Raw genomic sequence first — 21,678 nt, forward strand, 5'->3', positions numbered from 1 at the left:
TCACAGTGTATCCATGGCCCAAGGGCTCCCATTTATAGTAAACTTAGGGTTGTGACCCTTAAACAAGGGGAGATAATTAGGTAAATAAAACCAAAAGTACTGGTTGCTAAAAAATCGTCTTCTCAAGAACCACTGGGCAGATTATCACCAAACTTTCACAAAAGGATGAGAATATATTGTAGATTAAAATTTGCACAGGACCTCGTATCATGTTGACTCAAAAGTAGTTCATGGTTACCTACTTTTTAAATTTTGCAGCCATTCTTTTTCAAAATGATTTAGAGGCATATTTTGAACAGTTTCAGGCCTATTATCATCAAACTTTTCCAGTTGACAAATGACAGAATGAGACCACTGTTCTTTAAATTTGCTTGTTGTGTATTAGGCTCATAATTCACATTATATCTACTGCAATCAACTTCAATGGATTCAAATATTTTTAATGAATTCTTATTAAAAAAATTTACTTGAATATATGTGTAATATACATGTACATGTAAAAGATTATTTTAACATGTTACGAAAATTTGAATATATGTGTCTTTTTACCCCCTTGTAAAACATTTGAATAAATGAACCCAAGAAGTACAGTAAAACCATTTTTTTCTCAATTTCAACTGGACCAAGATCATCAAGATATCCCATGACTCCAGATAACCATGCAGGGTAAAAAACTTAAAGAATAAGGGGTTGGAAATACCAACTCACTTCACCATATAAATGGTACATGTATTTAGATATCGGTTTTTGAGATAATGAAGTTTAACTTTTAAGTTAAAGGCTAAAAAAGATGTTATGTTAAAATTTTCCACAAGTGACACCGTGTCTTACTGAAATCATCCCTGTGCATTTCTTGTAAGAGTATTTTTCTACTTACTGATTGTCAAAGAATGGATATCCTCAATCAGTAACACATTTGGATTACTTACTATGTAGTTATGCTGTGTAAATGTTTTGTCAAGCAATTATTATGACAGTGATGTAGCAAAACACTGATGATTCTGTAGTATGACACGTGTTACTAACATGATTGCATCAAAGATGTTAGATGAATAGAAAAGTCTAGAAATTAAAAATCAAAAGTCAAAGTTCAAGAAATGAGGGTCTGGGAGTATTAGTGTTTTGGATACAATTTCAGGAGTACTGTTGGAGAGAGTACAGTTGAATTATATATCCTCATGCTCACTCCAGATTCAGAGTTCTGGAGATGAGGTCTCTTGATATTTGGGTCAAAGAAGAAAGAGAATGTTAGCAAAGTTGACAATCTAAACAGAAACATGTAACCTTTAGGTGGAAATTAAACAAATATTTATCCTTTTATTACAGACCCTGAAACGTGCTACTACCCCACACGCACGCTGCACGAACGGTACACGCTCGCTACACGGTTTGCACGAAACGCTGCACGGTTTACACGAAACGCTACACGGTTTGCACGAAACGCTACACGGTTTACACGAAACGCTTTGCACGAAAGGCTGCACGGTTTACACGAAAGCCTGCACGAAACGCTTTGTACACGTTTCTCACACGCTTTGTACATGATTCTCGCACTCTTTGGCCCCGATCTGGATTTTCTATTCGGAATCTCTCGGACTTTATTTCAATTATTACGGATTAATCAAAGATTAGTTAAGAATTGCAATCATTCAGATTAAGATTAGAACTCGCTATACCAGTACTATATTTACAGATAAAATACTCAATGTTCAGTTGTAATTAATTAATAGTTGTCACTGAGTATGTGACCCGCGCGGTGAAATGCTTATTATCGTCTGTGTACAAACCTTTTCTCACTAGACTCTAAATTACGCACTGAAAAAAATAATTATATTTGTAATTCATAATCTTTTACAACATTTATTGTTTTTACAACTATAGTTTGATATTTAAAATGTCATTTTATTACTGACAAATAAACTCAGTTATTGATTTGAAAAAAAAATTATTAAATTGCGTATGATTTCTGTAAACGGATTTATTTTCTTTTCCTTTTTTTTTTAATTATTGATTGATTTATACATTTTTTTATTTAGTAAAAAAAAATAATTTTATTTGATTAAATAAGGTTCTCTATAGAATTTGCAAAGGTAATAAGTAAACTGTATCAAACAGGAACATTGTGCAGGAAAAGGGGGGGGGGGTTAGATTACCGAGATCTTACTGTTGTATCTTCAAATCTGTACATGGTTAGATATAACAGGCACTTGTTTCAGTAAGTATACCATCGGGGAAAAATTATCATAGAAACAAGTGCCCATTCTAAGAAAATAAAAGGATAGCCATATCCAGCGGGACCCGATACGTGCAATTTATTAAATGCACATTATTCAGAATGGTAAGTATATCGTTTCATTACAGAGTTAAACCTTAATTTATCATTAAAATTTTATATGGTAGAAAAGCCGGGGGATAGGTATTGTAATTATTTAGTTCTCTGTTGAGGCATTGTGTTTATCAAATAAAAACAATATACCCACTACCATTTCAAACCCCGTCTAGACAAAAAAAAAAAAAAAAAAAAAAAAAAAAAAAAAAAAAAAATCAATAATTATGTAATCAATAGTCGCGGCTCTTATCATTACCTTCAATATATATGTATACATGTCCAATCCTAAAAACTGGAAAAAAAATGCTCTAGAACTGCGTGATTAATAAAACAACTAATATATAATTATTCAGAATTTATTTCTTTATAATTTTATTCACGAATACACTGGAAAATTAATTCACTGTTTACAGACAATAGGATAAATTTAAGAAATAAGATCCACGGGTATTTATTTATACCCATTAAATACTAGTAAAACGTTCAATTTCGCGAATTAAAAATCAATCGTTATTGTCGGGTGTAATCTTAGCTATGATTGACAAGAGATAATAGCAGAACAAGTTTAAGTCCCAGCACGCGGAGTCCGTGATCGCTGTTGTAAATGACCTTGATCACTGTTGTAAGAAGAGTGTTGAAAGCGTAAAGAAGATTACAATATATTTTTAAGGGGTGCATCGGGCGCATCCCGAAAGAAACAATAATTTTTTTAAAAAAGAAAATGATCAATAAAACACTTGTTTAAAACAGAAACTCAATTTGTGTTTTCATTTGATCACCCCCCCCCCCTTCCCGGAAATATTTAACCCTGTATTTGCCGATGCATGTGAGTTATAATTCATTTATATGACTATTATAAATCAACCAATTTTATGCATAAAAAAGACTATAAATGACTCATCGTTTCAAAATTATTTGTATCACAATCTAGTAATATAAGAAAATTATGTTCTTTTATAAAGAAAATCAATTAACTGTGCTCCCGGCCTAAAATTCCAATACTTCACATTTATAGCAACGCACTAAATTTTGCATTTTATTTTTCACTCCTGCAATATCTATCTATTATTTTGTATTGATCACCGATATGTTCTTGTAATCTCTATATCCCATAATTGTAAAATGGTGAAGAGATTCAAATAAATGAATGAAAAAGACAAGACCGGATTCCAAATGAATTTTCTTTAAAAAATGTTCAGTATTGCTCATTTTAAAAAATGTATTGAATCAAATACCTTAAAATTTATGTGCATATAATTAATTACTTTTAACACATTTCTGTCCATCTTTATTGAAATAAAAAAGAAAGAAAATCAAACAAATATGTAATACATTACCGAGTAATTTTATTTTGTTGTTTCCGAATTTTTTTCACCCTTAAAATGCCACCATTATATATCCGGATAATATTAGTTACAAACAACACAGAATGACATGTTGATCCATCCATAGACATATTTAAAATAAAAGGACTTCCGAATGAATTGTACACGTTTCTCACACGATTCTTGCACGAAAGTCGCACGTTTCTCACACGGTTCTTACACGAAAGTCGCACGTTTCTCACACGCTTCTCGCACGCTCGCTACACGGTTTGCACGAAACGCTTTGGAGCTTACACGAAACGCTGCACGGTTTACACGAAACGCTACACGGTTTGCACGAAACGCTGCACGGTTTACACGAAACGCTACACGGTTTGCACGAAACGAAAAGCGCACGAAAGTCACACGCTTTTTTGGGGTAGTAGCACGTTTCAGGGTCTGTACGACGTCAACTTACAAGCTAAGAAGGAAGACCCACTCGTTGCTTTGCAACGAGCTTTGCTCTAGTTCTTATTATTCTTTTTTTTTTCCTAGACGCCAACTTTGAGACCTCATATCTTGCTCATTTCTCAACGGATTTTGCTCAAATTTGCAGGGTTTAAAGACGTTACAAAATTCTATCAGAATGCTGTCAAACATTTCAAAAACCCACTTTCGCTTTGGGGTTATCTCCCTTTAAATGAAAATTTAGGAGGCTTCATTTCCAGACAAAGGCTCAGAGACTACTGAAGCTGGAGTAGAAATTCTACCGAATTTAAATAATAGAAGCACTGAAGTTGTGCACATCGGTTTTTGTTTTTCAATTTCTGTATTCAAAATGGCGCTAGAGAGGGGTCAAAAATTAGAACGCCAAAAAGAGCGAAAATTTATACATATTTTCCTTTTTATCTTCTAAACTAAAAATATTTTGATAAAACATGTAGAATAAAAGTTGTGCACAATTTTAAGGCCTTTCATTTGAGACCACTAAAAAGGGTCTGGCCCCTAAAATTAGGGATCTGGGGCCCTTTAAAGTTTTTGCTTTATAACTCAAAAACGGTAAATATTTCGAAATAGCTGCCGTAATTAAAGTTGTTATTTAACATCTTATTGATCTCAAGAAAATGTTATTTTGTTTGAGTCTTGTGTTCTAAATGAGCTAGAAGCATAACACATATACAGGTAAGTGTTTTCATTCAGCAAGTAAACAAGAGCTCTTCATGCGTGTAATTAAAATAAACTTACTATAAATAATAAACCTTGCTATATTAGATGCTAATATTCTTTAGAATCAGGTTTTTGAAGTATTTTGTGCTTTATTTCCAAATTATTTACTGACAACTTTCCCTTTTATTTCGTTTGTTTTCAAATTTGGATAAACCAGTCTACTAAACAGGGAAAAAAAGATAACATTTTCTTCTTATCATATAAAAACAAACAATAAAGTTAGAAAATAAAACAAAACTTTAAACATAGACTATTCACAGCCATTAAGTACACGCCTTTTACATTCATCTCGTGTGTTTACAATTATGTAAGCCCTCCCTCGATAGCGCGTGGCAAAGGAGGTCACCGAGGATCAATCGGCGTGTGAACCAGCGACCTAAGGTCATACACAAAGCAAACCATAGAATGGCCATTCCAAATACATTTTAACTAAGTGATGAGTGGATAAATATGTTGAATCTTTCAGATTATTTCATATCTTTGATTAAGTCGCTAGTACATTTCAATTTATATTTTATTCGCTCAATTACAAGAAAGTTGCATATTTATTCTTATAAATATTGCATTGTTGAGATAATTGCGCTTTGTGGAAAATTACTTTAAAATCATTTCGAATCTTTCATATGATTCCGTCTTACTGTTTAATTATCACTCGCTCGTTTTAATCAGCTAGTCTTAACTGCCTTTCACTTATTCACTTCAAATTCAATGCATTTTGAATGCCGAAAAGACCACTTTCTTTGCGTATTAAAGAAACAGTTTATTTATCTCTCTTATGTTATTATTTAACGAGTTGCTATTTCTTTCATGAACATTAAACAGGATGTATATAATTAAAAACGATAATTGTATGTAGAGGTCACATTTTTAATTGTCAGGAAATTCCAAAATAAAATTAAGTACTTTTGAGTTTGTATTATTTTCTTCCTAACTTACAATATTATTGCATACAAAATACTAGGTCGGACGCATGTAACTTAACCGCCTCAATATTTCACTTGTATTTGAAAATTCTATCGAGCGTCGAATGAATTTTACCCGTTAAAAAGTGTACCCAAAAAAAAACAAACCCTTCCTATGCAGTTTTCTTTGGGAATCAATTGGCTTAGATTATTAATTTAGTCTACTCCGACATGTGTTGACAAAACTCACGCAATGAGAAGCCATACATTTCAAACTTGTGACCTCTTGGTCAGTGCATGTGAAGATTACGCATGACAATTAGTGTCTGGAAAACGAAGTACATGTTTTATAAGTGATTTGACAGGTTAAGATTTGTTCTCATTCCAAATTAAATACAAACACAAACCCTTTATTTTCTTTGTTATTTTATACCGTCAGTTATATCAGATAGATTGTTTTAAAAACGTTTTGTTTAGAAAGATTAATCTTATGCATTTGTTTTATTTCATCTAATAAATTGAATTTACCCATGACACAAATTATTGGTACATGCATGTAAGTACGCGTAAATGCGATTTAATTTGTTTATGCGGAAGAGCGCCCAAAATAAATACACTTCGAACTCTGGAATTTCCCTATATTACTGTTTAAATCATAGGTCCACTCAGCTGACGAGTTGTTTTAATAACGGTAATAAATTATATTCAAGTCCTGGCCAGCTATCGTTACGGTTGGTGACATTGCAATTAAACAGGTCGATACTAAGGTACTAAGATACTAATGGGTGTATATATTTTCACCTAATATGTTTTCATTGAGTGTTTTCATAAGAAGTAAATTGCTGGAGGATATCATGTTCTCCCTGATCACATCGATAGCGTGTAGAAACAGCGGTATACATTGTATGAACACACGCTTTGTGTACAAAGCAAACGTGTAAACCAAAAGGATGGGAAAAAAACGACGAAATAAAAACATTTCTCTATTAACTGAAATTATTGTCTTTAGACAGATGAAAATAAATGATTATCCGCCTGAGAACATGTGAAAATTATACCCAAATACAATGTAACGAAGGATTTTGGGTTTAATCCCGAGTACACAATTATAGCAATGATGTGTACATGTACATGTAGAATACCTCTTTTTTTATCCTTCGTCCATGTGTTCCTCCTTAAAGGAAAAAATTATCAGTAAATTATATTATACCGAACGAGGTTGAAAAATGCCGAACTTTATTTCTTAAAATTAACAGCAATTATCTGACTTTTCTCATATCACTGTAAAAATGCCGTAAAAACTAAAACCGTCTGGTTTGACTTTGTCAACGCGTTTTAGATCGGGTTTGAGATTTTATTAAATGTCTGGAGTATTTCGCTTATTCTGCAAGTCCGTATAATGAAAGAAACACTGACAGATTTAGAGGAGGTTCAGGGGCCTGCCCCCACTGGCGGATTTAAGTGGGGCTTTGGGGCGCACGCCCCCCCCCCCCCTAAAATTTTCAAAATATGACATGACTAATATTAATAATGCCATACTTTGGTTTTATAATTAATGGTCAATTAAAAAATGGTAATTTTATTTCATGACCAAGTATCGGTTTTCTTAAAAATCAAGTCTGAAAACCTTGCATTCCCTAGGCTATGAATATTATCTCATAATTATTCAAAGCGGAAAACTTCTCCCGATTTCGTTTGAAGGGTAGGCAGCACTTGTCAATTTCCTATGATGATGCAAAGAAAAATACTACAATATTTAAAGGCTGGTCGAAGGTAAATAACATTCGGCAAACCTCGGCTGATTCCGTCACCTTCATCCAGATGAGGTACGAATCGGCCGAGGTGTGCCGAGTGAGGTAAATAAATGAATTTAAAATCAGAAGGTCTACGTTACAAACCTATCCACTGATTGATGTATTTATTTATCAAATGGTGTAACTATGCAGTAATTTACTTATATAGATACAAGACTTTTTTTTAACGTCAGGATATAGTTTAGGATGGTCACAGACGAGTGTAACTTCGACCACCTGGTTAATTTCGACTGTTCATAAATACCTTAAAATAATTTGTTTAGAACCCATTATAGTGTACACACATCTATTTTATGCAGAAAGAAAATGCATTTTTCATATACAAATCAATGTTGATAATAATAGGCAAAATTTATTTCTTTACTGGAAAATTACATTCAAGAAGAAACTTTATCGCCTGAAAAATTACGGACGAGTATTTTTAAACCATTGCGGGGAATTATCAGTTTATCACCTCTAAAAATATCTTGTATATACAGAAAGACACAGTGGATATTCCTGGCTTGAAATTTATCAACTATGTTTAAATTTGCAACTTAAATTCATACCTTTTAAATTTATAGTATTTAGTTTTTACAAATAAAATGCAAATCAGCTGAACAGAAATCGGCCGAAGTTACCCTTTCCATGAATACGGCGTCAGCAGGTAACTCAGTTCGACCAATGAAAATGACGCAATGCTATTTGTTACCAGAAAAAAATCATGACCACCATCCGTATAAAAAACTTAAAAAAAGTATTAGGATAAGTATTATGTACAAGAATACTCCTTAGAAACTAGTTCTATAACCGTGAAAAAATCATCTGTTTTGTTTACATGCGGTTTAGATGCCTGCGCATATATATATTTGTAGCATGCCTTGACAAATCGGTAAATTAGTCTCTAGGCACCTGGTGCACTTAATGTCTTCAAATTAGGTACATTTTGAAAATTGCTTTTTTTTCTTTTTGTCAGCATTTTTTCACAATCTTTTATGTTTTACACAGAATAATTTAAATTAATATATATGTATTTTTTTAAATTAGAGATGACGCGAATAATTTTATTTATATTTGCACATCGATCGAAAATACCCCGTGTGCAGTTGAAGTTACCCAACACACATATCTTGTAAATCGAACACATTTATTTTATATCATGACGAATAACACAATGTAATCTGAACAATAAAAGGTATTCCGAAGGAAAAATAATCCAGTAAATGTAAATACATGTAATAGGCAGTGACATACTTGTACAAATCTAAATATAAAAAAAAATAATCGGTCGAAATTACACCACCCTACCCTACAGTGTATCTGTCATATATGTATAATACTTATAAAAACAAACGTTGCAATATTTAATTTTTCAATATTCAGATATTCTTTGTGTATCATTGTGCTTCGTTTATTTCATACTGCTATAAAGGGAACTGCACGTTACAGCGTGTTTGTTTATATTGTTTCGTTGGCTGCGGTGGAGATACATGTGTAGGTCAGTGAATGGAATTTAAAAAAAAACAACAACACTTTTTGGAATAACATTTATTAGAGTTACATACAAATATCAGGTTGACTAGCATCCTTGCTGAAATAATAATGATTCAGAACGACTTCTGACATACAGGAAGTTCGGAGATACACAAAGTTTCTGCTTTCTCAAGAGTAAATTTGAAATAAAAATTATCAAATGATTAATAAATTTGTACATTATTCTTAAGCAGACGTGAAATTCCTACAAAGACTTTAGAGTATTGTAAGTTACAAACTTAATTCATATCTTATAGGCTTTTGTGTAAAGGAAGTAATCAATACAACTATTTTTGTGTCTGGTTTTACTGACTCTTAAAATTCACGAAAACCCAGGAGCTTCCGGGGGCTTCGCGCCCTGGGCCACCACCAGGGCTTCGCCCTGGACCCACTGGGGGCCTTAAGGCGGCCCCAGACCCCCTGCCTGAACGAAGTTATCCACCCCCCCCCCCCCCATCACAAATCCTATATCCGCCCATGGCCCCCTTTTGTATCCAAAATATACACAAGATTTAATAAATCAATTTATAATGTGGCTTTGGGCCCCTACCCCGACACAAAACTGGTCGGGCCCCCTTTTCAAGATTCCTGTTTCCGCCACTGAAAAAGAATGTGTTGTTCTCTTGGATGTCGATATCTGAATTATGTTTTATTTAAACACCCAGTCTAATATATCATGGGCGCCAATAATAGGACGATTATTTGTTTTTTAAAATAAAGTGGTTCTTACAGATGTTAAAAAAACCTTATAAACGGCTAAATAATTATTTAATTCATCTACAACAAATGTTAGTATAGTTCTTTGCTTTCATTATCTAACTTTTTATAAATTAACACGAAAGTCGTGCGATCGTATACAAATACTCAGAAGCAATCTTTCATATTTAATGAACGTATACTAGGTGAATAAATTTCCTCTCATCACTATACGTAAACCCCCATCCTCGAAATAAATAGAATGTTTTCCTTCGCAGTCGGTTGGTTTTACCAGGTACATGTCAGTACAAGTGAGGATGGAGCTTTATAGAAGCAGGTGATGAATTCCGAGAGAAAGGCACTGCCTATTTTATATACATGTACATTCTTAGGGACCTGGTTTTCTGAACCGATCTCACTGTTATTCAAAGACCTAGCTAGAAATTCTCTCTCTCTCTCTCTCAAGTAAGCTTTTGCTGTTCATAATTCTTCATCTTTGTTTGCTATCTTGGTGTATATAAGCATTATCGTCGTTGTTGTTCTAAAGCTACTCGTAAATTTTTCTCATTTTTATCTTATCAAGAACCACTGGACCATAACAACGAAAATTAACACAGAATATTTTTGGTAAAGTTTTGTTCAAATGAAGGGTCACATCCTCTTTTAACGGATACATGTAGAAAAAATTAGACGGGGTCCAGGCGCAGATCAAGGAATTTTTTTCGACGGGGGGGGGGGGGGAGGGGATCCCAATAAAAAAAAATATTTCAACCCAGAAATTTCTTGACGAGCCAAAAAAAAAGTGAAAAGTTCCCAAACGTGAAAAACCTATTTCGTGTGTGTGTTTGTGTGTGTGTATGGGGGAGGGGGGGGGGGGTGTCGTTGACTTTTAAAGCTTCATACCTAAGACTTTTCATACCATTTTAACACAGATCCGCGTTTTCGAGGAAGGGTCCGTGTTTTCTAAGGGGGGGGGGGGCATGGTCACTTTTACTTGTTAGCTCACCTGAGCTTTTCTGATCACCCGTTGTCCGTCGTCCGTCCGTCTGTCTGTCCGTCCGTCCGTCTGTAAACTTTTCACATTTTCAACTTCTTCTCAAGAACCACTGGACCAATTTTAACCAAACTTGGTACAAAGTATCCTTGGGGGAAGGGGAGTTTAAATTTCTAAAATAAAGGATCAAGTCCCCTTACAAGGGGAGATAATCAAGAAAAGACAAAAATAGGGTGGGGTCATTAAAAAATCTTCTTGTCAAGAACCACTGGGCCAGAAAAGCTGAAACTGATGTGGAAGCATCCTGGGGTAGTGTAGATTCTAAATTGTTCAAATCATGACCCCCGGGGGTAGGGCGAGGCCACAATAGGGAATACAATTTTTACATTGAAATATATAGAAAAAAATTTTATAATTTTTTTCTTCTCAAGAACCACTGAGCCAGAAAAGCTGAAACTTATGTGGAAGCATCCTGGGGTAGTGTAGATTCTAAATTGTTCAAATCATGACCCCCGGGGGTAGGGTGACGCCACAATAGGGAATACAAGTTTTATATTGAAATATATAGGAGAAATCTTTAAAAATCTTCTTCTCAAGAACCACTGAGCCAGAAAAGCTGAAACTGATGTGGAAGCATTCTGGGGTAGTGTAAATTCTAAATTATTCAAATCATGACCCCCGGGGATAGGGTGACGCCACAATAGGGAATACAAGTTTTACATTGAAATATATAGGAAAAATCTTTAAAAATCTTCTTCTCAAGAACCTCTGGGCCAGAAAAGCTGAAACTTATGTGGAAGCATTCTGGGGTAGTGTAAATTCTAAATTGTTAAAATCATGACCCCCAGGGACAGGACTGGGCCACAATAGGGAATACAAGTTTTACATTGAAATATATAGGAAAAATCTTTAAAAATCTTCTTCTCAAGAACCACTGAGCCAGAAAAGCTGAAACTTATGTGGAAGCATCCTCAAGTAGTGTAGATTCTAAATTGTTCAAATCATGACCCCGGGGGTAGGGCGAGGCCACAATAGGAAATACAAGTTTTACATTGAAATATATAGGAAAAATTTTTAAAAATCTTCTTCTCAAGAACCACTGGGCCAGAAAAGCTGAAACTGATGTGGAAGCATCCTGGGGTAGTGTAGATTCTAAATTGTTCAAATCATGACCCCCGGGGATAGGGTGACGCCACAATAGGGAATACAAGTTTTACATTGAAATATATAGGAAAAATCTTTAAAAATCTTCTTCTCAAGAACCACTGAGCCAGAAAAGCTGAAACTTATGTGGAAGCATCCTCAAGTAGTGTAGACTCTAAATTGTTCAAATCATGACCCCGGGGATAGGGCGGGGCCACAATAGGGGGAATCTCAAGTTTTACATTGAAATATATAGGAAAAATCTTAAAAAATCTTCTCAAGAACCACTGGACCAGAAAAACTGAAACTTATGTGGAATCATCCTGGGGTAGTGTAGATTCTAAATTGTTCAAATCATGACCCCTGGGGGTAGGGTGGGGCCACAATAGGTATTACAAGGGGGAAGTCTGGTAATGAACAGCATGGCCAAAGTTACTCAGGTGAGCGATGTGGCCCATGGGCCTCTTGTTTAGTATATACATTTAACTGCCACCAACCTCCTCTAGATCCGCGCATGGGGTCATTTGAAAATAGTATTCTCAAGAAACCCTGGACTAGAATGAGAAAATTTCCAACATAGCATACATTCATTTTTTTTTCAAATATTGATTCCAGGGAGAAGGTTTGGACCGGAAAGAGTGTTCATAATTTAACAAAGGAATTTATATATCCCCCCAAACGAAGTGTGTGGGTTTGGGGTGGGGGTGTTTTGAGTCTTTTGGAATCACACTGTCCGTCTGCCTAGCTGTCCGTCTGCACGTGATAGTTCGCCAAGGATATTATAACTTTGTTATGAAGAAACTGGAAGGTCATACTTGGTACAAAGATTACTAATGATCCGAAGGTGTGTCATGGTTTTGATGCAACATCATTCCAGCAAGTTCAAGGTCATTGGAAAAAAAATAGCAAGTATCATACTTGATACAGAAATTGCTTATGACAAAATTAAAGGGTTTGACACGACTTTCATCCAAGGTCATTCCTGTAAGTTGAAGGTCACTGACAGAAAACTGTAAGATTACTGTATGTGTTATAACTTTTGAAGCTCATACTTGGAACAAAGATTGCTTATGATCTACCGGTTTGAGATAACATAGTACTAGACTGGCAGAAGAAGTGGCAAAATATTCGTGCCTGGATTATAAATTTATAAGGGGTGGGAGGAACACAGGAAACTTTTTCTCAGATTGCTTGAGATGGGTTTTCCTGACCTTGAACAAAGGTTTTTTCGGCAAGTTCAAGGTCACTGCAGATAAATATTATTTTTTTTCCACATGCTATAACTTTGTTATATAAAATCACTGGAAGCTTTTACTTGATACAGAGATTGCTTATGATCCAAGAATGTGTTTTGACCTTGATCCAAGGTCTTTCTGGCAAGTTCAAGGTCACTGACAGAAAAGTGCAATATTCTTTTTCAGGTATATCTTTGTCATTGGGTATCACTGGAAGCTCATAATTTGTTCAAAGGTTGTTTTTGACCTTAACATAGGTCATTTAGGCAATTTCAAGGTCACTGATATAATAAGTGTAAAATTCAAAAAGGTCTAGTCGCCCAAATGGCGCAGTGGTAAGAGTGTCTGCTCTAGAGTCGTGGATTATGGAGTTGATCCTTACGTCGCAGGTTTGAATCCCACTGTGGGACGCAGAGACTGATCCTTCGGATGAGACCGTACAAACTGAGGTCCCGTCTGGCAGTAGGTGCTGGCACGAAAAAGATCCCTCACTGCTAAATGGCCATGTGTGCCGAGTATAGGTCAAAATTTGCAGATCTCCATCAGCAAATGGTGGCGTCTCCATATGATTGAAAAATTCTCGAAAGGGACGTTAAACAACATACAAACAAATAAACAAAAAGGTCTATACTTTTGTAATAGAAAAAATTGCATGCATTTGCATTTCACTGAAAAGATGATAAATATATCATCCAGAGTGTGTAATGGCCTTGACTTAAATTCGAGGTCACTTAGAATATGACGTTTTGGATGAATAGTCTGAAAGAATACGTGACTGTGATTTTTTTTTATGTCGGTGACATAAAGATGGTGTTTGCTCTTAACAAGCTGCAGAATGTGTCATGGCTTGACGCAAAGTTATTTGGACAAGTTCAAGTTCACTGACAGGGGAATTTTACATTCCTTTACTGTCTTTCTACTGTTGAAACATTGAAAGTTGATGCCCCTTACAGGATTGTTTATAACCTTAAAATGTTGCATGACCTTGACTCAAGGTCGCTCTGTCCTGTCCGGAGCTCCGACGGAAGACCTATTCGTTGCATTGCAACGAGCTCGGCTCTAGGTTTTATTGCTTTTCATGCTAAACTTTTAAGCTTGTATACTGAGAGAGTAAGGATTATAAACCCTGTCAATAAATGTGCCAGGAGGCCTCAGAAAATATTTTCTTTAAAGTTGTTTGATGACAAGGTGAAGATAACAAACAGTTACATGATTTTATTTATTGAATTTTATTTTTAACCTTAATTTTTAAATTTTAATATCTATAAACATTGAACATTATGAAATAGGATCATCAAAATTTTAGAACTTGATGTATTTAAGGGCTTCGGGTGTTGCTAAAACGTGGAACGGAAAAAATATGATTCCAGGTTAAATCACTTAAGATATAAAAATCATACCAGAAACAGTATACATCATATAAATTTTTCATATTTAATCCTTTATTGTTAAAATACGAGTTGATTTAGTCATGTTCATTCTCTTAATCATGAAGATCTCTGAACATAGACAAAGCACAGGGTACGGAAAACAGAACAGAAAATATCTAAATGCCGTACAATGTACATATATACGTGTAACATGTTGTGGTAAAATATGGATGAGTGGGAAAACTTTATTGAAGATCACTCTGATCAATATGAACGGCCGGTATTCGATATCCTTATGAGCCATATGAGGGAAAAATTACATAACTTTCAATGCATATGTACCAATGCACCTTAAGCGTGGATAACGTACCTCTTTGCACCCCCCCCCCCCTTCTAAAATATAAATAACAACTCTAAATTTTCTCGAAAATGTGTAATTTCTCCATCCATCTCTTTACGTTATTCTGTGCAATTAGTTTGTGCTGTTTTGCACAATTTGGCCATATACATATATGTTATCTTTCTTAAATCCCCGTTTCAGGTCCCTGTGGATTGCATCAACACTCCTGTAGTTGTAATAAAACTTTTTAAAAAAATTGTTTTCTTAATGCCAGTGATCGTTGTCTCTAGCACAAACGTATATATACTCTGTCTCTTTTTCTCCGCCTGTTTCAAAACAACATTGCCCCTTTATAATCAATAATGATGATTTTGTCTTTGACGAATAAGCCATTCTTTAAATTCAAATTTGGATGAGTGATAAATGAGACATTCTGATAGATAATTGGGATGTGATTCTAATTAATGTGCATTTTATTGACCATTGAATGTATATGCCATATGTTTTGTGGGAAAAAAATCATGAATAAATCACATTGTTACGATAACTTTTAATTAGATATGAACTACATGTATTGGATAAAGAATAGTGCTTCCTATGTCTGAATTATACCTGTGCATAGTGAAAAACTTGACATCAAATTTTCCGTTTTCAGTTTCGTTCCACTTTCCGTTCCGTTTTCCGTTCCGCGTTTTACATTATGTAGCAACAACCTAGGGCTTCTGGTTTTAAGCCAAAAAGAAAGTAATGTTGAAAAACTTGCTGACTTTTACAGCTATTTATTATTAGATCTTTGAATACAGAAAGTACTGGGATCATCAATTCTTGTTGCTTGTGGCCTCTTAAAGTTCTAATCTAAAAGTAATCACAGTGAACACAATTTTTAAAAATGGCTTCATAATTTGAAATCGTTTCAAACACTATGATTTGTAGGGCTAACAAACCTAAATAGTTAATACAACTTGGGGTTCAAGGTTGAATGTCACTATGACCTTCTTTCTAAATTTTATCACTTTTTCTTGTGAGCTGGGAAAGTGTGAGCCTAGGATCCTTAAATCCTTTCAGTGAATGTGACCTAGAATTTCAGGGTATGTTTTCCCCAAAGTAGATCAAAGTGACTTACCTACGAAGTGTGGGATCATCATGTCAACTTAATTCCTTTCAATTTGGGTGTCTCAACTAAAAAGTAGGACATGTTGATGTTTTCTGAATTTTTAAATGTGTGCATTTTCAAATCTTTTTGCTAAATGTTTTGGATACTAAGAGTCCTAGAATCATCAAACCTTGATGGGTTATGCATTTTAGGCCTCGCAAAGTGTTTCTTGACAATACAATTCGAAATGTATTAACTGAACAGTTTGAATACTATAAGATCAACAAGTGGGACACAAAATTCTAGTACTTAGTGTATCTTGGGTCCCAGACCAGAAATGTGACAACACAGATGAATATCTTAAATCTATGGTTATACATTTTGAATGTTTAAACATACAAATTTTCACACTACAACATGTAAATAAGTAGTTGAATACTGGGAGGCCTACGATCATCAAACCTTTTCGGTGAATGTACCCCGGGGACACCTTGATCTATCCTTTGATTTTCATGGCATTTTCTTTTACTTTCAAAGAATAAGATACTAGAAGCTCCAGTCTTAGAGAGTTTGAAGTTTTTTGGATACATCTTTGAATATATCAAAATTAAAGTACATTATATTATGTAGGTTGAAGTGGTTTACTGTTGGAACATCGTTGCTTATGCCTTAACAACTTTTGTTCTTCAAATAAGGTCAAGGCAAGAGGTCAAATTCATAGGAAATATGTTTGCTCTTTATATCTCTTTCACTTTTCCTTAAAAAGCAGAATCCCAAACGTTTCAAATTAATAACTTCATTTGGGATTCAGATCTAGATAGTTAATGTATTTTATTTCAGGTCATGATCATACTTTTAGCAAAGATTACAAGAAAGTGTAATCATAATGGTAGATTCATTATACGTAAAACACATTTTGCTGACAATAGACTAGAATTACATGGATATTTAATATTTTCCTCATACTTTTGATAACATTGCAGAAAAACTATTTCAGAGTCCAGGGATGAGTTAGCAGTCAGAAGATTATTTGTATTCCTTGAAGATAATATCATTTATGAATCCCTCCAGGATGATTTAAGACAAGAGTGTATTTTGAATGATAAAGAAGAAGATGAGTATGTCTGTAAAAAAAGAAATAGACAGATCACCTGCGAGAGACTGATTAAACTTATCATCAAGAAGAAAAAAGGCAGAGATTTCATAGATCTCATGAACAGAAAATATTGTCATGTTGCTAAGAAAATTACGGAGGCTTGTGAACAGATTCAAGAGGAAGCTAAACAAGGTAAATATCAAACTGACAATAGATAATATGTCATTGAGACTTATAATTATTTATAACACTGAATGTTATGGTCACTTAAGTCAGAAAGGGTCTGATTGCTTGACTGTCCGTTCTTCTTCCAAGTGATCTCTGAACATTTAAGTTTTTTTTTCACTTTCTCCAATGAACCACGGGTCAATTTCAGCCATCATTATTGTGGAGCTTCTATAAGTAGAGGAATTTACAGGGAATTCCATGAGCCCCTCCCCTTCCTGTAATATTTCAAAATAGTCCTCTTTATTAGCAAGTATCTAGAAGACATACTTTTAGCATAGTTATGAAAAGCAAGGCCCTTGCTATAGCCATTACATGGTGATTATGCATAATATGTTTAAAAATCTTCCCCATTACTATAAAGCACCAGGAAGACAAAACGTCAAGTCCATATAACTAACAAGATTGAAAATTTCAACTCAAATATCAAATCTGTCTATCCCCTCGATTTTTACGATTTTCGGTCCTTTAAATACAATTTTTAGTACTTTCACTTGTTGATAAGGAGTGTCACCATGCCTATGTTGAATAACATTAACAGGCATGTTTTCTGCTAGTACAACGATTGATAATTTGTTTTTGTTAATTCAGAAATTTTAAGCTTTGTATTTGAAGGTGAAAATATTCCGCATTCAAATAACATTTTACTGATAGACTTGAAGAAAACTAATGATAAGATCTGTTCGGAGTAGGCAGGTCTGAAATCATGAAATTCTTTACATGTTTCTGAGGTTCAGGCCCTAGTTAAGGTGGGACTGTTATGGAGTATGGAATAAGTACTGAAAGTACTGATGAATTTGATTTTACACACGGTTTCAATAAAATTCAAATTATGTAACCTTGTTTAAAACTTTTCAAATTATGTACAACATTAATGCTTTATAAGTTGGTATGTGAGAAGCAAATGACTAAGAGGATGTCACGATTTTACAGAGTTAAAGAGGTAACGAAAGGTTTTTTTCTTATTTAGCCATAACTTTGGAATGATATGCAAAAGCATGTCAGATTTCTCCGCTGCTGCAATTTTTTGCAAATTTTTCAGTAATTTAAGATTTTTCCTGACCAAAAGTTACTTTAAAAGTGCTGTAGCAACTTAGCTTTTCTTCAGAATTTGATACAAGTTGTGAATTTCATTTCATTATACAATATTTAACTAAACAATTTTATTTAGATATAGAGAATAGTGTACGTTTTGCTAATTTATCATTTGCATAGTGGCCATATTGTTTTCAATATGGCAGATTTCTGTTCAATGCATTCTGTATGAATATAAAAAAAACATAGATTGAAAAATAAAAATTTGGAATAATTTATTCTTCATTTGGTTCTATATTTAAATGTGTACTGGATTGGAATGCACTTTTTTTAAATAAAATAAAATGACGAAAAGTTGATGGTTCCTTCTGAGTTTGAAAATCTGAAGCGAGGCTTCATTACAATGATACAGAAAATGTGGTAAAAGAGCTTGGAAGGTCTTTATTAAGTAAATTTACATAGATTTACCATTTTCTGACAGATTTCATCCTCATCTTAGGTGTACATGTACAAATTTCAAGAAATGTTCATGTACAAAAGACAAAATTAAAGGCCGTGTAATCTGACAGGCTGATATCTGCCATCGTAGTTCTTTGTGCACTCTGTGGTCTGCTCGAGATATTTTTAAAATACATGTATCTACGTCAGCGAGAGTATTAATCAGCCAATCAGCACAGCCAGCAAAGGACTCTTTTCATTACTGATCACTTGTCTTTATATCACGCTTATGAGAGGTTGAACCACATTACTGAAACCCGCCGCACCGTGGCCGAGTGTGGAAAAATATACATGTTACTTCAAATATTATTACTGAGAGTTAGTCATAGCATCATTTAAAGTTCAAATGTTTTCAATGTATTGAAATTGAAAAAAAATTCTTGATAAATAATGTGTTCAGAATGTACAGTATTTCATCAATTTTTTCAATCATTTTCAAGTACTATTTCTTGTCAGCGGCGACAATTTTCCATTGATGATTTTCTCTCAGAGAAGTGATTAGGTAAGAACACTGTTTTGTCTGGGTAAGTGCACGGAGAGTTGATAAAAATCAACTCCCAAAAATGCAATTTGTCTTACTTAATAATTAAAAGTCTTTATTTTCACTAGCAGGTATGTAGGAGGCAAACTATATGCATAGTAAAAAATTAAACTACCGGTAGAGTGTTTAAGAAGACTTATGAATTATATGTCAATTGAGTCTTGCTCAAGGGGTCAGGCCCCGGGATGTGGCTATCAATAACTGTTATTAAAGCAACCAAACGCCTCTTAATTTAAATTTGAGTTTCATGACCTCTGCCAAAGGATTCAGGCATATGAAGGTCAGGGCTAAATGTAGTGTAACCGTATAGCGGATTACTTTAGCGTGTGGTCATACAGCACTGTAAGTATGCCTGTACTTTTGACGGATATTTCCAAAACGTTGTAAGATTGGAACTCCATCTTTCAGTCGTCCTAAATAAGTTTTCTGTATATTTTTATGTTTCATTGCCCCTTTATGCAAGAGTTTGAGTAGAACAAATAACAGAATAAAGATATATAATATTTAATATCAGATTGATAATTTATCTTTCTTGCGTTCAGTCCTGACAAGCAAGGGTGAAAATAGCGATTGAAGTAATGGAATTCTACCTAACCGCTAAAATAAGCCAAAGTTACCACCCCGATAGAACATACCGCTATACCAAAGTTAAATGCATTTTATTTTTTTAAAATCATCTTTACTAGCAATCATCTAGGAGACAAAAGTTGGAATTGGGAAGGGATTAAGAAAGTATGTTTCTGGTTCAAGTCATGTACTTACAAAGTAATGAAAGTATGTAAGACAACAAATGCTCAAGTTTCTCAGGTCATTATAAAGGGCTCTTCTTTTAGAGCAATCATATATTATTGTACATATTTGAAGTGCATATTTCAGGATTATCTCATGACAAATGGAATTCAACTATTGCAGATGGCACACAGAGAACGGCACCCTCTTTTGAAGTTACGGATGAACTTCTACAGAAACATTTATCATGCTTACATAAAGAACTTGAACCGCGGGAAATTGTTGATGAAATGTTTCAGGCAGGTGATATTTCTGTCAGAGACCACGATGCTGTGACTGATCCTGATAGAAAATACAAACGAGTGAAGGAGCTCCTTCAAATTTTAAAGAAAAAGGAATTGTACTCTTGCTTTATACTTGCACTACAGTCTCTGAAATATAAACAAGTGCTACAAACACTACAAAATGACAAGAAAATGACAAAGGAACCTTGTAAGTCTTAAACACATTTTTCAAGTAATCTGTGGACTTTATTGATAATAAGAAGTTTTATTGTGGTATTCAATTTTTAATTGCTGCGCCAATGACAATGTGACCCTGAAATTTATCAACATTTGCTTTATTTCTCCACAATATTTCATACTGTCAATGCGCATGTATTTTACATATTTAGCAGTTTAAAGGTAGGATTTAGAAATTTTGCTGATTACATTATCTGCATTTTACAACATATAAACTCAACATTGAATTTTGACCCATATAATCTATTTAACACTGAATGACAAGACCATTTACAGAATTTTACATACTAACCTCATCTTAATTTCATTAGTATTAATTTTTCTATTAATTCCACTACATCTTTGGAAAAAAAAGTATGCCTTTTTTATTTAGAATGTGAAGTACATTTCAAAAAAAAAAAAAAAAAGAGAAAAATATCGGTGAAGGTATTGAGTGCAAGCATCCTTAAGTAATACAAATTCAATTTGTTTCATCCATAGTCCTTAAGTGTGTTATGTGGCAACAGTCAGTAATTAAATGAAAATACAAGGAAACAAGTCTCTAAAAATTTCATCTTATGAACAGCTACTCAATGATTTGTCATATTGATATGCAAAAATCCCCAGATACTGCAGATTCAGGTTAATTTCTTATTTATTGATTTTAAAGCATCAATGTCATGTTGTATGGATTCTAGTTCCATTAGGCCGTTACGTCTTGCGCCTTTGCACCTATTATGGTGTCAACCATAACCAACCTGGGGTCATTTTTTTTGGGGGGGGGGGGATAAAGAGGACTTTTTATATAAAAAATGGCCTGCATAACTAAGCTGAGTCATGTAGACCATGGGCTTCTTATTATTTATAGAGGCAATTTTTTTAATATTTATTTTAATTATTACTTTAATTTTAATAGTTAGTTCTGTTTAATGTCTTGTCTTGTACATGTTCAGAGTATATACAAAACCTAGGTGGGGGGGGGGCATCAAATACCCTTCATCGTCTCCTTAATGTTTTATTTGGTTGCAGGGATTATAACATATTTTGTCAATCTTGTGATTTACCATAGGTTCAAGTGCATCTGCAAGCTTATTA

General features: G+C 34.1%; 1 protein-coding gene across 1 annotated transcript in view; it reads left to right on the plus strand.

Annotated features, from left to right (window-relative positions):
• LOC133192837 (sacsin-like) overlaps nt 1-21,678 on the plus strand; it is a 99,517-nt gene that overhangs the window by 11,853 nt on the left and 65,986 nt on the right. Inside the window, 3 exon segments of the mRNA XM_061328843.1 lie at nt 16,957-17,253; nt 17,352-17,369; nt 20,300-20,575. Coding sequence (XP_061184827.1) covers nt 16,957-17,253; nt 17,352-17,369; nt 20,300-20,575 — 591 coding nt within the window.

This window comes from Saccostrea echinata, unplaced genomic scaffold, assembly GCF_033153115.1.
Source record: "Saccostrea echinata isolate AGI-Se365-2 ecotype Australia unplaced genomic scaffold, CSIRO_AGI_Sech_v1 ptg000025l, whole genome shotgun sequence".
NCBI classification, from domain to species: Eukaryota; Metazoa; Mollusca; class Bivalvia; order Ostreida; family Ostreidae; genus Saccostrea; species Saccostrea echinata.